This window comes from Octopus bimaculoides, chromosome 6 (assembly GCF_001194135.2).
Source record: "Octopus bimaculoides isolate UCB-OBI-ISO-001 chromosome 6, ASM119413v2, whole genome shotgun sequence".
NCBI lineage: Eukaryota > Metazoa > Mollusca > Cephalopoda > Octopoda > Octopodidae > Octopus > Octopus bimaculoides.
Genome location: NC_068986.1, coordinates 70,485,755 through 70,502,242, shown reverse-complemented (window position 1 = coordinate 70,502,242; position 16,488 = coordinate 70,485,755). Strand labels below are relative to the sequence as shown.

The window sequence follows — 16,488 nt, the reverse complement described above, 5'->3', positions numbered from 1 at the left end:
CTGCAAGGTGGAGTGGCTGTTGCAATGAGTGTCACTGGCCATTCTCCTTGTGGCAACGCTGTCATGGTCATTACTGCAGGGCATGGCTGAGCACACTATTTTCTAGGGTATGTGGCCCATTGCACCCCTACCTCCTCCTCCTTCACCTGCTTTACCCCTCACCTTTTTGTTTTCTTTCTTTTACTTTTTTATCTCTTTTTTCCTGTTTCTTTGTATCTAAATTTTAATAAAAGTTGTAATACATGAAAAACAAAATTACAAAAGTGAAAAAAAAAAAAAACTACTTAAATGAACAAAATATAGAGGCATATACACTCCAAAATTATACATTGCACTAAGGTACAATGGCGTATCTGTCTAAAAATTTTTGAGGTAATTATTCACAGCATTATCATAAGTGATTATGAGCCTGAGGCACTGGAACAGCCAAACACTCTTGCAAGCATTATTTGATACTTCAGTGAGACAGGATGCATCAAATACATCCTTTTCAAGCAACCTGGCTCCCCACAACATCTCAAATGCCAAAGGTTGAAAAATGTAATTTAAAAACAATTATGATATTCCATCATTTTATTTCATTACAGGAGTAGGCGTGGTTGTATAGTTAAGAAGCTTGGTTTGGAATCATGTGGTCTTGGGTTCAGCTCCTCTGTACAACACAATGAATAAGTGTCTTTTGCTATAGCTACGGGTCAGCTAAAGCCTTGTGAGTAGATTTGGTTGGTAGAAACAGAAAGAAGTCCATCGTGTGTTTGTGTGTGTGTTTGAGTTTACCCTTGTCTTGACATCACATGATGGTTGTAAAGAAGTACCACCATCATACAAGTGATGTGTTCATTTCCAATCTTCCTTGGAAAACATGTCAGGCCATGGGAAATACCTTGCTTGGAAACAGGTGAGGACTGACAACAAGAAGGGCATTCAGCTGTTGAAAATCTGTCTTGACAAGTTCCGTCTGATCCATGCAAGCATGGTAAAGTTGATGTTACATGTTAATAATGTATGATGGAGTGAAAGATTTGCTAACAGCAGTATCTTATATGAGGCATCTGCCTCTAACTAAAGGCAAAGAGTGAATTCATCATGTCTCTTTCCAATGTCCCTGGGGATATTTATGCTGGCTAGGGCTCATTTAACAATTATGTTTATCTCACCATAATGGGCTGAATGGTGTAATGCTTCTAACTTCTCATATTAATATACATACATATGCTGAACATTCGAAAAATATAATGAATACTCAGTGTTTACAGATGACATTACTGATATATTCAACAAGAAAGATATTCCAATGTTAACATTGCTGGTCTATTCTGAGATTTCCAGTTCCATCCACTAGTTCCAGAAAAACATCATGTAACAGTTCAAATAGAGTTCCATGCAGAAAAGTGTCAAAAGGGCAATATTGACAAATTATCTACAAAATCAATTTTCATCATGCCAGTGCACTATGCATCATGCCAGTGCACCATGCATCATGCCAGTGCACCATGCACCATGCCAGTGCACCATGCATCATGCCAGTGCACCATGCATCATGCCAGTGCACCATGCATCATGCCAGTGCACCATGCATCATGCCAGTGCACCATGCATCATGCCAGAAAAAATGTAGCATCATCACAAACACTTACTATTACTCTCAGATTGGTCATGATTTAAGTGATCTTTTTAACCATGATAGCATTTCTTGAGCTTCCATATCTGCAATTTTGAATATACATCAGAAGATAGCTTAAGGATCATTTCCCTTTTCAATATATTGTCCAACAAAATAATAACTGATGCAGTTGAGAAATAAAACAGAAATAAAAATGTATTTGACTATAAATTGTCTCAGACACTGAGTTAACTTCTCCTCTGGAATGAACAATCTAGTTATAGAATTTCACCCACCACCCTGTTGGAACCAGTCTATGTTGAGCAGAGGGGTAAGTATGAATGAGGGAAAGATACAGAGGAGTGCTTACATAAACCCAGATGAGCTGGGTCTAAAGAAGTATCATCAAGATCCCAGATATTCAAATCTAAGTCAGATCCCAGCTTAACAATATCAATGATGCTCAATGCAAATAGTACAGAGCCAAGTGCTCATTCTGCTGAATTCCTGGAGTAGAAAGAGCACATTGGTTGCTTAAGGAGAGATGAGATGGCTGCTAAAAGCCCCACCAAGTAAGGTAATCCAGAGTTCTGAAACCTTCATTAGGAAGACATTACATCTGAATAGAGTGAAGGCATTTTAAACTGAGTTTAAGAACCCTCTTGGGGGTCTCAGAAGTGCTTACAAATGGCGGTGGTGTGAACAGCTGCTTTGCACCCTAGTTTAGCATCAGTCCAGAGCTGAATGGTTGTGATTTTCGAAGAGAGGCATCAGGAGATCAATGACAAGCACACACTGAGCATGATGCTTTCAAAGTACACCCCACTACAATGAGGCAAAGACCATTGGATTTAAGGAGCCTGAATAGTTTAGCACTCAAAAAATAGAAACAAAGAACTTATAAGGGGGAGAAAACTCTTGGGAGAAGAATCTGTTCAGGAGTTGCTAGAGACATTCTAAAAGTTTGAGACTTACACCACCAGTTGACAAGCAAATACTGTTTTCAAGATAGTGGTAGTAGATTCTGTGACCAGACACTGCAAGAAAAGAAGTAATCACTTTTCTAGCATTATCTAGTGTAAAAGGCCGTCTTCAATAGCCTGATGGAGGGGTAGAGGAGTTCCCTTCTCAATTGATCAAAGGATGTAGCAATAGTCTTTCTGCAGAAAACGTGAAAAAAGGGAAAAGATGGACTGTTCTTTTGATATCACATTCTTGAAATTGGCATTGAAAGTATTGTTCAGGTTTGAACTGGCTGATATTTGTATCTGCAGCTTTTTTTTCTTTCAATTTGCTGTTGACTTGAAATGAGAAATAGTTAGGAAAGTTTCAAATGACTCAAATTGTTGTTTTAGAGAAGATAGCAAACTGACTTTTTTGTCATTCATGTAGAGAGTAACAAGTGGGAAAAGAAGCAATCTTTGCAAATTAGAGACATCATTAGATAAACATACACTTTTTTGAAAATTTTGGGAGAAAGCAGGAGTAAAACAACTTTGAGTATCTGTTAGAATATGAGTGATGAGTTCTGATGTTGATAGGCAGGTGCCTCAAGGCATCTATAAGTTTGCTGGAGCTAGGTACAACCATACAATGAATGCCAAAAGTGAAGTGGCATTAGTTACAAAACCAATATTTTGTTTAACTTTTCAAAAAATCTTTTAGTCAGCAGGAAAGGCAGTGCCTATGACCATTACGTGATCTCAAAGGCTTGTGACAGGTAGAGAGGGAAGTACTCTCAAAGCAGTGACTTGGCTTGAATGCTTGTAACAAAGTTGACTCCTCTAAAGGAACTCAATATGCAGGTGTTACTACAAAACCATGTCATGAATGAAGTATACCACCAAATTAAATCATGCTGGGATTTGAAATAAGAACACACAAAGCCAGAAGAAATGCCAAAGGCATACAGTTCAACTAATCGAATGGTCTGGTATCATACCTCTTTAATTTCCTCCAAAAGGATGAAAGGCAAAATTGATCTATGCGGGATTTGAACACAGAACATACTGTTAAAAAAAGAGAAGCTAATTCAATTTATAAAGTTTACTGGATTATTCTGTACTGGTATATGTGTTAAAATATGTAACTGTAACTTAAATGTATACTTCTGACATACAACTAGTAACACAAAATACTTATTAGCTATACTAACATACAGCTATCTGACCTTTTAGTATTATATACTGAATTTACATAAAACACACACATAACATATGAAAGAAGCAAGCTAGGAAGAGATGTAAAGTGAGTGAAATATAGAGGAAGAAAAAACTTAAAAGGAAAAAGAGACTATATGTGACTGTAAATTTTTACCAAAGGGTGTGTACAACAGTGATTTTAACCCACGCTTTCACACAAAAAGATGTACAATTTGATTAATTGAAGGGAAGTAACTACGATTTCGAGAAAACATTTTTCCATTTAGAAGCTAATGTTGGAATATTTCTAACAGAATACAAAATTTTTAGTAAGAAATAAAATATATATAAATCATTACGAAATACAATGATGTGTGAAAACATTTGTGATGAAGCAATAAGCAAAACATTTTGCAATACAATAATAATATTGTGCAAGTAATTTTAAATAAAATTGTGATTAACAGAACTACAATGAAATGAATATAGAAATAATGATGATTATAAGATTATTACTAACCAGTCTCAACCATTATATAAAGCTCAGCATAAAAAATATAACAAAATTTTAACTTTAAATCTCAAATGAAATATTTAAATCTCAAATGAAACAAAAACTGGCTCTCCCTCAGTTATGATGATGAGTGTTCTAGCTGATCCAATCAACAGAACAGCCTGCTTGTAAAATAAATGTGCAAGTAGCTGAGTACTCCATATACACATGTACCCTTAATGTAGTTCTCAGGAAGATTCAGCAGGACACAGAATGTGAAAAGGCTGGTCTTTTGAATTACAGGTATAACTCATTTTTGCCAGCTGAGTGAACTGGAGTAACATGAAATAAAGAGTCTTGCTCAAGGACACATTGCTGGGAATTGAACTCAAAATAATACAATTGTGAGCCAATTACTCTAAACACTAAGCCATACAATGTTAATATATTATTATTATTATTATTATTATTGAGTGAGAAAACAGTGCATTTCATCAGAAGTGACACTGGGGTATAAATATACAAAGCTCAATATATTCATCATGACTACCTGTCTGATAAGGGTACACCAGGCAAATGCATCACAACCATATGTGCATGACATGGTATCAAGTTAAACAGACATGCTCAACTGATTAAGGTCAAGCAACTGACAAGCAAATCTATGGTATTGATCAGAATATTTGTTGTAGCCCATCTTTTATACGAAGACAAAACAATGTACATGATAACACTTCCAATCAGTTAAGATCAGAAGTCATGAGAACCACTGCCTTGTATTGCATCAGGTCATAGAGCCACTGCCTGGTATTGCATCAGGTCATAGAGCCACTGCTTGGTATTATATCAGAACATACTATTGCATCAGGGTATAACATTGCGTCAGGGCAGTGAGCTGGAAGAATCATTACTGTGCCAGACATATGCTTAGTGGCAGTTCGTATGGCTCTTTACATTCTGAATTCAAAAACTGCCAAGACAGACTTTGCTCTCATCTTTTAGGAGTCAATAAAATAAGTACCAGTTGAACACTGCCAAAATTGCTGGCCTTGTGCCAAAATTAGAAAGAATTATCATCATTATAATTAATAATCATTTTTACTATAGACACAAGGCCTGAAATTTTTGGGGTAGAGACTATTTGATTACACTGACCCTACTGCTGAACAGGTACATATATTATCAATCCTGAAAAGATGAAAGATAAAACTAAGAGAACTATTTTAGTTCAATGGAGTTATACCCCTTGGATTGGGAGCAAAAGGGGAGATATTTGCTTGTAGAGTGAAGATTAGAGATGCTGGAAAGGGAGCAAGTGGAGATGAGGCAGTGTGGGAGAGGGTTCATTTTAAAATTAGGTGAGTTTGTGAGGTCGTGTGCATGTATATATATGTGTATATATCACAGCTGGATGTTGTAAGTCTTATTTTGATTCCTCAGATTTTGGTGAGGAGAAAAAAACTGCTGAGGTTATTTCAGTACTTATATACATGGTGTGGTAGGCCAGTATGCTAGAGTAAATTTGCACTCATGAGTATATGAGTAGAAGACTTCACTTTTACTGTTTAGATAGGTTCCTGAGTAGAGTTCCTTAGTTTGATCCTTTCCTCATCCTAGCAAAGCTAGCACCTTCTACTGCTGTAAAAGTAAAGTTTAAACTTTTCCACATGATATCATAATATGCAGTATTTTCCTTCAATGTCCATATATACCACACTACTGACATATTTTGCCTCTCTTGGATTTAGTCTCAAAGTGAAAGGACTTATGTTATGCTCATATATTTTCATATATTTGCTGCTCCATTGAAATCCTTGATGCCACAAGTTTTGACATGTGCTGTGAGGCCTTGATGAATATATATGTATGTATACGTGCATCTGTATGTGTGTGGGTACTTGTGGATATGTATGTGCATGGAGAGACAGCATACAAAATGTTAATGCATGTGAGTCATGGGGTTGCAGTTTAGGAGGTATATTGTGTGTGACTCATCACTGACTACAGAAATTTATATCAATAAGGCGGCGAGCTGGCAGAAACGTTAGCACGCCGGGTGAAATGCTTGGCAGTATTCCGTCTGCTGTTATGTTCTGAGTTCAAATTCCGCCGAGGTCGACTTTGCCTTTCATCCTTTCGGGGTCGATTAAATAAGTACCAGTTACACACTGGGGTCAATATAATCGACTTAATCCGTTTGTCTGTCCATGTTTGTCCCCTATGTGTGTAGCCCTTTGTGGGCAGTAAAGAAATAAGAAATTTATATCAATGTACCTTTTGTTCGTCTGCTAGAAAGGAGATTGTTTGAAATTGATACCATAACCTTGACAATTAGGTGACTACAAGCATCGCTGACCTTAAACCGCTATTTGTATTATTATTGTTGTTATTAATGCCATTGTCATGGTCATTGGGCTGGCATCTTGAAGTGCTGTTATTGGAGTGGTTGATCATGGAACTGTCTTGACTACAAGACTCTGGTTTTCCATTCCTTTCTCTCTACTGTATACACTGGGAATGGTTGCGAATGTGTAAGAGCATGTATGCGTGTCTTCCCATTTACATATGAAAAAGCATAATCTCAAACCTCTGTTTGTTTTTCTCTTACTATACTGTACCCTGGATTCAGCCATTCCACTGATGTTTATAATTTGCATAACAGAAATATACACTGAGCACTTAACATCATTCTTGGTATTTTTTGCTAAACACTGAGGAGGTACATAAAATTAAGTAATGTTTTAAAAAGCAATTATGTATTCCAGGCAGTTAATATGATGAAACCTCTGTATGCTTCATAAAACATAAAATACCATATATTTTTTCTGTATTTTATAAAATACTATTTCATGCCTTGTATTCACTGGTGCCAAGCTGTCTTGGCTTTTGCCTTAGATAACATCAGTGGCATGGAGAGGGGAGGCTGGTGTGCATGGGCAACTGTTGGTCTTCCATAAACAGCCTTGCTTGGACTTGTGCTTTGGAGAGGAACTGTCTAGTTGCAATCTCAGGGTCATTCATGACCAAAGGGGTCTTTACCCTTTAAAATACACACAAACACAAACACACACACACATACACATGCATGTGTAGAACTTGTTGAAATTCTGCAGTGTTAGAACAACCTTATCAATAAATTTGAAGAATTAAATATGAAATGCCCATATTCCTTTCCTATACTATAAACCTATTCAATAAACTTATCTAGTGTGGGAGTTTGGTGTAGAAATTATGTATTCGCTTATATTAATTATCCCATATTGAAAGTATTTACCATGATTTAATCACTAGCACTCTCTATCATTCTTCCTAACAATCTATACTAGGATGATGTCAAGTAATGAATAGCAAGTAAATTGATAAGAATGATTAAATGAATAAATAATATAAAACAACCTAATCTAGATTAAATAGCTCTATTCTTTGCTATACTTCTCCATTATGTTCCTAGTTGCAATTCTTTTGCTTGTTTATGCTGGACCATATTATTGGTTTCAAATTTTGGCACAAGGCCAGCAATTTCGAGGGCAGGGGCTAATTGATTACATTGACCCCAGTGCATAACTGGTACTTATTTTATTGACCCCAGAAGAATGAAGAGCAAAGTCAACTTCGGTGGTTCAGCATTAAGGTGGCAGAGTCATTACCAAAATGCTTAGTGGCATTTCACCAACCTTTATGTTCTGAGTTCACATTCCACTGAGGTCGACTATGCTTTTTATCTTTATGGGGTTGATAAAATAAGCACCAGTTGAGCAACAGGGTCCATGTAGTACTCCTACCTCACTCAAATTTTGCTCACATACCATCTTACTAACCAATATGTGGTTAGGAAAGTATATCTGTATATTTGTGTGTTTATAATCACTATAATGTTTATTGATTTTAACTTTCTTCTCATTAATTTAGCCCTTTGACTTTATAAATTAAATTTACATTGAAGTCTAGTTTTAACTAGCCTATATATATTTCTAACTTATTCTTTTAACATTCAGGGCCGATAAAGAACTGGTTACCTTCTAAATCAAACTCACATGTATGTTTTCCTTAACTGAACCAATACACTTATATTTTACTTATCAAATACTAACTTTAATAGCTTTAGTCAATAGCCTTTGATGGTCCCAATCTGAACTTCTATAAATGTGTTTAGTATTACCCCTTATCCTTCTAGGAAGAATGTTTTAGTTCTTCCAAGTTTATCCAATTGCTGATGAATTTCTTGCTCTTTTCCTACCTTGATTTTTTAAATTTTATTTTGTTAATATTTTCTCCTCCCATCTTGGCAAATTTTCAATATTTCTTGTTAGTCTCAATGCAGTGAGCTGGCAGAATTGTTAGCATGCTAGGCGAAATGTTTAGTGGCATTTCAAATTCGGCTGAAGTTAACTTTGCTTCACATCCTTTCAGGGCCGATAAAGTAAGTACAAGTTGAGTACTGGAGTCAATGTAATTGATTTACCAACTTCTGAAATTGCTGGCTTAGTGCTAAAATTTGAAATTAATATTTCTTATTAGTCTTTCCACTTATATGAACTTCACATTGTAATTTCTTTTTTTCAACTTTTATTCAATGAGTGTGTGTCGATGCACTCAAAAACACGCACGTGTATGTGTATATGTATTAGCATGACTGTCTGGTTACCTGTCACCCTATCACATACATCTGTTGACACTAAAATATAAAACTGAAGTTAATATCTTACCCAAAAATAAGTACTTATACAACAGTCTGGATATTTTTTTGGCACCACCTGCTTCAGGTTCTTTGTCAGCTAATAACACTAGTGACCACTATTATTGTTGATAAGAATTGCTTGGTGTTAGCTTTTTTATCTATTGTAATCAATTATTCTCTCTTCCATCCAATTTGAGTTTAATAAACTAAGTTATAACCACTCCCCAATGGGAAATGAATATAATGAGTCTGCTTAGTTTGTGCAGTTAATGAATTGATTAGTTGCTATTATAATGTACACTCCTATTTGTTACTTTGTCCTTTTGTTTGAAAATAATGAATCTCTTTAGCGTGCGAGGCTAATGATTTTGATTAGTTAATGGCTCACTAACCCTATCACCTCTAAATGAATCAGATAGTATATTAAACTATCGTTCACTTGCAAATTTCCTAAGCTACCATTATACTATTGGAGCATATCACCAAAAAAGCCTCTAATGGAAAGTCTTACCTGACAATGTGGCAATGTTACATAAACACTATTTTATAATCTTATATAATCTTGCATGCTACTGCATGTCAAAAATAGTATAACAATGTGTTAATAATTAATAACAATAATTAATAACAATGTGTTAATAATTAATTTGCTACTGAAGTGCATGTAGTCATACTCAAATTATCCATTTGTTTCATTTTTATTACTATGTATGTGCATGTGTGTGTGTGTGTGTGCACGTGTATATGCATGCATGTGTGTGTGTGAATGCATGTACTAGATCTCTCTCTCTCTCTCTCTCTCTCTCAGTTTAATGGTTCTCTTATTCTTATCACTCTGCTTCTCTGTCTTTTCCATAACAATGATTATGAAATAAATTATCTTTGTATTATCACATTTCTTTTAACCATCTTTAACTCTCTTATCACCAAAGATGCCACCACTGATTCTCACTGTCTTGAAATTACTTTTTTATCTTCGAATAATAGTTTCTCTGTTACATTCTGTTGCTCTCTCCTCGACTACTCTCGTCCCACCTACCAATAACTCTCTTCCTTTCATAATACTTTAACTTCTTTCAACATTCTCTCTTGTATTCTCCTTTTTATAGTAAAGGCTCTTTAGCCTAGTGAGGTAGAAGACACCCATGTATTCTTTAAAGTGGTTTGCAAATTGTGTAGAGACAGCATAGGGCTAAGAGAACATGTTAGTTTTGCTAAGGGTTCAACAAATTCTGCAGTACTTGCAGTACTGGTACCAAGACAAAATACAACCAGTACATTCTGTAATGTGGTTGGTGTTGGGAAGGTCATCTAATTTAAGAAATTATATGTGTTAAAAATGGAACATATGAACAAGACATGTTCCCTAACCTGCCCAGGGAGGTAAGAGGATATGAATTGAATAAGAAACGACTTGGTCTGTGACAATCTGTCATACTCAAGCCAATATGGAAAGTGGATGTATGATGATGATGATTCACCAAAACAGCCTACAGAGATTTTGGTTACTTGCTGTAACTTTCCAGTTTTAGAAACAGTTCTGCTGTCAAGTCTTTATAGTTATGTCTGATATTTAACTGAAAACTCACAGAAGTAGTTGATAATGTATTGATATATTTTATTAACCTTTAACTTGATAAAACTTACAAAATTCACTCTGTGATTTGAAAAAAAAGAAATGTTGAAAAATCTTTTTATTTAGAAATTTATCCAAACTTCTCCAAAATTAAAAAAAGCAAACATGATAGAAAAAAGTAAGTGCTTAATTTTTGATTTTCTCATACAACAAACAGAATGGTATATATAGCTTGAAGTTAATAATCATAGTATGTGATATATATATAGGTAAATGTTAATAATCATTAATAAGAGGAAAATGAATTGCTTAAAAGAAACAAACAAATATTTCAACTTTGTTTATCAATTTAAATGCTGCAAGTGTAAATTCAAAGCAAGAATAGAATGCATATGCTATTGCAAAGAAACCATTAATCTAAGGCGTGATATGTGCAATTCCTCAAACCAAATATGCTTGATGGCATAACATGAGTAAAAATAATATTTAGCCAGTTTTTCTTGCACTCACAAATCCTGCTGTTTTATTTCTTGAAGTGGCAGTTTTTTTTTCCTTTCATTCAAGTGCTTCATTTCCTGATCAATATAATTCCACCCTTTTGTGAGTATCCAGTGACTTGCAAGAGGTCAGGGTTAGAATACACTCCATATTTCAGTTTGTAACAATGTTGATATTATTCAAGAGTTATCCTTGGTTGCTTGATGGTTGCTCAAATGTTTCATAGAAAATATTCTACCAATAATAAATCAATCCCTAAAAAAACTGTTATCCTAAAACAGAAAAGGATAAGAAAAGAAAAAAATCTGAAGAACACTACTATTCAATTACAATCTTTTTATCATAACACATTTAACAAATTTGTTATGATAAAATGGCTTTGCAATTAATTCAATTTGATAATGAAAATATTACAGCAGAGATTCTCTAACTTTTTCTTCCAGTGTACCTTTCATCTTGTCTAACAATCTTGGTGTATACCCCATGTGAAGAATACATATAAAATGGTGGAATAACATACAAAATATATATTTATTGATTTCAAATTTGGGCACAAGGCCAGCAATTTAGGGGAGGAGTAAGTAAATTACATTGACCCCAGTGCTCAACTGGTACTTATTTTATTGAACCGAAAAGAATGAAAGGTGAAGTTGACCTTGACAGAATTTGAATTCAGAACGTGGAGACAGACGAAATACCATGAAGCATTTTGCTTAGCATACTAACGATTCTGCCAGTTCATCACCTGCAACAACATACATTTATTATTTGTTATTAATTTAAAGTGTTTAATTCCTGATATGGCTAACTTTGTCTTTCATTTTCTTGGGGTTGATAAAATGAAGTACCAGCCAAATACTGGAGTCATTTATTGACTGCTCTCTCTTCCAAAATTTTTGGTTTTGTGCCTTTATAAGTATTGTAACGTAGTTACTCATTACCAATTTATTGTAGTATTGCCATTTGTTATGACAATACTTGTTTACACTGTAACAGCGTAGTAACAAAAAAATATATAACAAAGCAGGGTAACAACAATGTAACAATCCAACAAACTCTCCACGAACTATACATGAACCAACAAACAATATTCCAACAAACTATCAAAATGACACCTTATGACTTCCTCTCACTCAGACTGCAACTATTTATAGTCATTCACTCAAGTCTATTCTCACAGAGATGGTCATGACTCTCGCCACAACAATAAGAAATTGCTTTTGTTAAATTTAATGTTACATCTTTAATCAGCTTGGCTCTTTCTAACAAGCAACTCAATTCTAAGTACAGTTTCAGAGAGGCGCACCTACAAATAATTCCCAGTTGACAGTCTTGCATGAAATCTTTTTTTCATTATAACATTGCTGAAAACCCTTGTTTATAATAAGTGGATGGGAACATTAAAAAGCTTTCAACACATTTTCTAAATTACACAAGAGGTGTTTAGTTGGTTGTGATTATTTCATTGTTGCAGCCCTTTTTACAAAGTTTGTATACTCTGCAATACCACTTACATGTCCATAAGAATATATGTGTACCCAAGTTCGAGAACTGTATTGTAGTAGTTACAAGCAACACACAATATAAAGGTTATTAAATATTTGTCAATAGCTTAATAAAGACTTTCGTTGATCATATGTGTAGTGGTAATTACAAATCTGACTAGAATCATTTCAAAACTAGAATTTTTGCATATCAAAATAGTTGAAGTGTACATTCGTTGTTTAACTCCTGTTAGTCTTGGTGTGGTGGGAGGGGACCTATGATTAAAAGCATTCTAGATAATAACTATCCTATATTTCTGAGACATAGCTTATCTCAGATTACATTATCCAATGTATATACTTTTTTTCATGGGAAGGTGTATTTTGAGAGAGATCTGGTTGCTACTTTTAGCAAGTGGAGTGCCTACTTGTGCTTATAGTTCCTGATCACAGACTACTGGAGGACTTGCATTAAATTCGTGGTAATCAATATAAAGGGGAATAACTTTGCAAAGCAATGAATTATGTATCCTTGAAGACTGGTTTATAATAGTAGTTCAGAAGATAGTGGAAGAGGGGGTAATAGCAAAGATAGTGAATTAGGTTTCGTGAATAAATATCAGGAAAAAAAATCTTAACAGTTATCTTAACTTTTACAGAGTTCTTTCCCTTCTTATCAATTTCCTAAGAGATTATGTAATCGTGAAAGAGAAACAGTTTATTATTGTTCAAGAAAGCTGAACAATTTTGAGATTATATTACGCATTAAAAAAGAAAAAAAAAAAAAGCGGGGGAGGCATTATTATTTTTCGGGGACAAAATATAAATGAAAAAGCAGAAAATACCAAGAATGGTAAAAAAAAGGTAGACTATATGATGCTTGTGTACAAACGGCTATACTCCATGGTAGTGAGACATGGGATCTGAATGCTGAAGACATGTGTAGACTGGAGAGAAACGAAGGTAGTATGCTTTGTTGGATGTGCAACATCAGTGCACATGTACGGCAAAGTGCAAATGTATTGAGAGAAAAGCTGGATATAAGAGGAATCAAATGTAGCATGCAAGAGAGAAGACTATGTTGGTTTGGACATGTGATGCATATGAACGAGGACAGCTGCATAAAGAAGTACCGATCACTGAAAGTGGATGGTACCCGTGGAAGAGGGAGACCCAGGAAGGCATGGGATGAAGTAGTAAGGAGTGATCTCAGGAAATTGGACCTCACAGAGGAAATGACCATGGACCTAGATGTCTGGTGATATGAAGTTCTTGAGAAGACCCGCCCACATCAGTGAAACTGAGTTCTAGAAGCACTGTGTGTCTCACCCACAAGAAAACTTCTCACACACTCTACCACAACAAACCAAACTACATCTCTACATCCCTTCTCTTCCTCACATTTTCAATTCATGTACTATGATTACCTCCCACTCCTCAGTCTTGTCCTCTTGGCCTGGTACCACTGTGTCATTTTTTATTCACCAATCAAGTTCATGCTACTTGTCTCTATCACAGCCATCAATCGAAATTTTTCTTACATATAAATAGCTTCCACTTGGTCGTGACATAATGAACCTCAGATGACAAGGTATACAATGTGTTTTTAGTCAAAAGCAAATGAAGTTTGGCTTGTAAGTATTTGATCAACCAACATTTATCAAATGCCTTAATTCTTTCATAGACCTACAAGGCTCCCACTAACATAGTACCAACTCTTACAGTTACATATAGTGCTTTTTACATATAAATTGCAGATATGCTGTGAATAGAAATGACATCTTTGGAAACTTGTTCATTCATTTTAATTGTTAGGACTGTATTTAACCAAGACTTATTTGATTTCCTAAGTGACTCATGCAGCTAGTGGTCTTTAAGGATTAAATACCTTATCAATTGCATTGAATTAAATTTGTGTGTATAATCCACATTGCTATTCATACAGGCAGAACCTATTGCTGGCTTATCTTCAATTTCATATTAAATGTTGAAGGTCATTAGTTGAAAACAAAACATTATAAAAAGGAGGAAATGGAAAGATGTGTGTGTGTGTGTGTGTGTGTGTGTGTGTGTGTGTGTATATATATAGTTTGTAACAAAGCTCCCCATTCTCCAAAACTTACATTCTTGAAAATCATACAAATATTAAATCAGTTAAATGCTTTAATTGTAATTCAAATAAATCTCCATATATTTCTCATCATCATAATCATTTAACATCTGTGTTCCATGCTAGCATGGGTGGGACAGCAGCACAAGTGCCGGCCAGGCCAAAGCCTGCACCAGACTTTTGTGACACTTTTGGCAGGATTTTTACAGCTGGATGCCCTTCCTAACACGAACCACACAGCAAAGTGGACCTAGTGTTTTTTATGTGGCACAAGCACGGGCGAGGTGAGTAGTGCTTTTTACATGGCACAAGCACAGGCAAGGGCAGTTTTGGCAAGGTTTTTACAGCTGGATGCCCTTCCTAACACCAGTACCTTTACAGTGTGGACTGGATGCTTTTAGGTGGCACCTGCACTGACAGGGTCACCAAGTACTTGCAAGACAAAAGCTTTTAAGAGGGGAGGTGATGATAAAAAGGTTATAGTGAGACAGATAAAGGTGTCTTACTATAGAGAAAGATCAGAAATGAAGACAGAAGCAGGTGTGCTACCACAAAGAAAATACATGAGTGAAGCACAGGGGAGAGAAAGAGAGAGAAAGGGGGGAGGGGGAGAGACCACAGGATAGAGATGGTGGCAGAATGCTACTTTCGTTTCTCTCCAATCTACACATGTCTTCAGCATTCAGTGCCCATGTCTCACTACCATGGAGTATAGCCGTTTGTACACAAGCATCATATAGTCTACCTTTCATTCTGAGAGAGAGAGGCCTTTTGTTGCTAAAAGAGGTAATAGCTCTCCAAACTTCCTCCACACCAATTCCTATTCTAGAGGCAATACTTTCAGAGTATCCTCCACCATTGCTAATTTGGTCACCTACGTAACAGAAACTACCTACAACCTCGAGAGAGCTTCCTGGGCATTTGAGAGAATCTAATTCCTGTGTGCTGTTAGTGCTTACTGTTCCTTCACATCTGCCACATACAAAGACAACTATCTGTTTATCTACTTGTGATACCACTGCATCTCTTATGTGCCCATAGTTTACACTGAGTGCAGCAAATGGAATTTCTTCCAACTCCTTTCCTACATATGGACCAGAAAGAGAGTTTTTTCTTCTTTCTTACTAACGACCACTTTTGTCTTAGCTAGGTTAACTTTTTGAGGCTCTTTGATTCCAGGCTTTGTTTCCATACTTGAAATTTCTTCTCCAATTCTGCTAAAGATTCTGCAATAAGAGCAAGGTCATCAGCATATAGTAGTTCCCACGGGCATCTAGTTTTGAATTCCTCTATCATGGCCTGGAGGACTATAATGAATAATTATATTAAGAACTGAGCACTGGTGAACCCCAACCTGAATGCAAAATTCATCACTGTATTCATGGCTGACTCTCACCTTACTGACAGCACCACTGTACATGGCTTGGACAGCTCTAACAAACCACTCCTCTACTCCTAACTTCCTTAGAGACCACCATATAACAGAGCAGGGAACTCTGTTGAAAGCTTTCTCCAGGTCGACAAAGACTAAGTACAATGGCTTGCTTTTGGCCAAGTACTTTTCCTGTAGCTGTCTCACTAGGAAGTTGGCATCTGTGATACCCTTCCCAGGTACAAAACCAAACTGCATCTCATCTAGTTTAATTCTAGTTTCTAATCAATTGAGCTATAACCCTCTCAGTAATTTTCATGACTTGGTCTAGTAGTTTAATACCTCTGTAGTTGTTTCTAATGCATCACTTTTACCCTTATAGCAGGTAACTACAATGCTACTATGTACATATATATATTAAGGTGCAGGCGTGGCTGTATGGTAAGAAGCTTACTTCCCAACCACATGGTCCCAGGTTCAGTCCCGCTGCATGGCACCTTGGGCAAGTGTCTTCTACTATAACCTTGAGCTGA

General features: G+C 35.8%; 1 protein-coding gene across 4 annotated transcripts in view; it reads right to left on the bottom strand.

The window, feature by feature from the left end:
* Positions 1 to 1,639: 1,639 nt before the first annotated feature.
* The window catches only part of LOC106880743 (uncharacterized), a 118,003-nt gene continuing 103,154 nt past the window's right edge, over positions 1,640 to 16,488 (bottom strand). The window contains exon 5 of one of the 4 annotated variants that reach the window (XM_052968852.1): positions 1,640 to 1,707. In XM_052968852.1, coding sequence (XP_052824812.1) covers positions 1,655 to 1,707 — 53 coding nt within the window. In that variant the 3' untranslated portion in view covers positions 1,640 to 1,654. Of the gene's footprint in view, positions 1,708 to 10,537; positions 11,262 to 16,488 lie in introns of those variants that run through there. The other 3 variants (XM_052968851.1, XM_052968853.1, XM_052968854.1) reach the window with 3 other exon arrangements.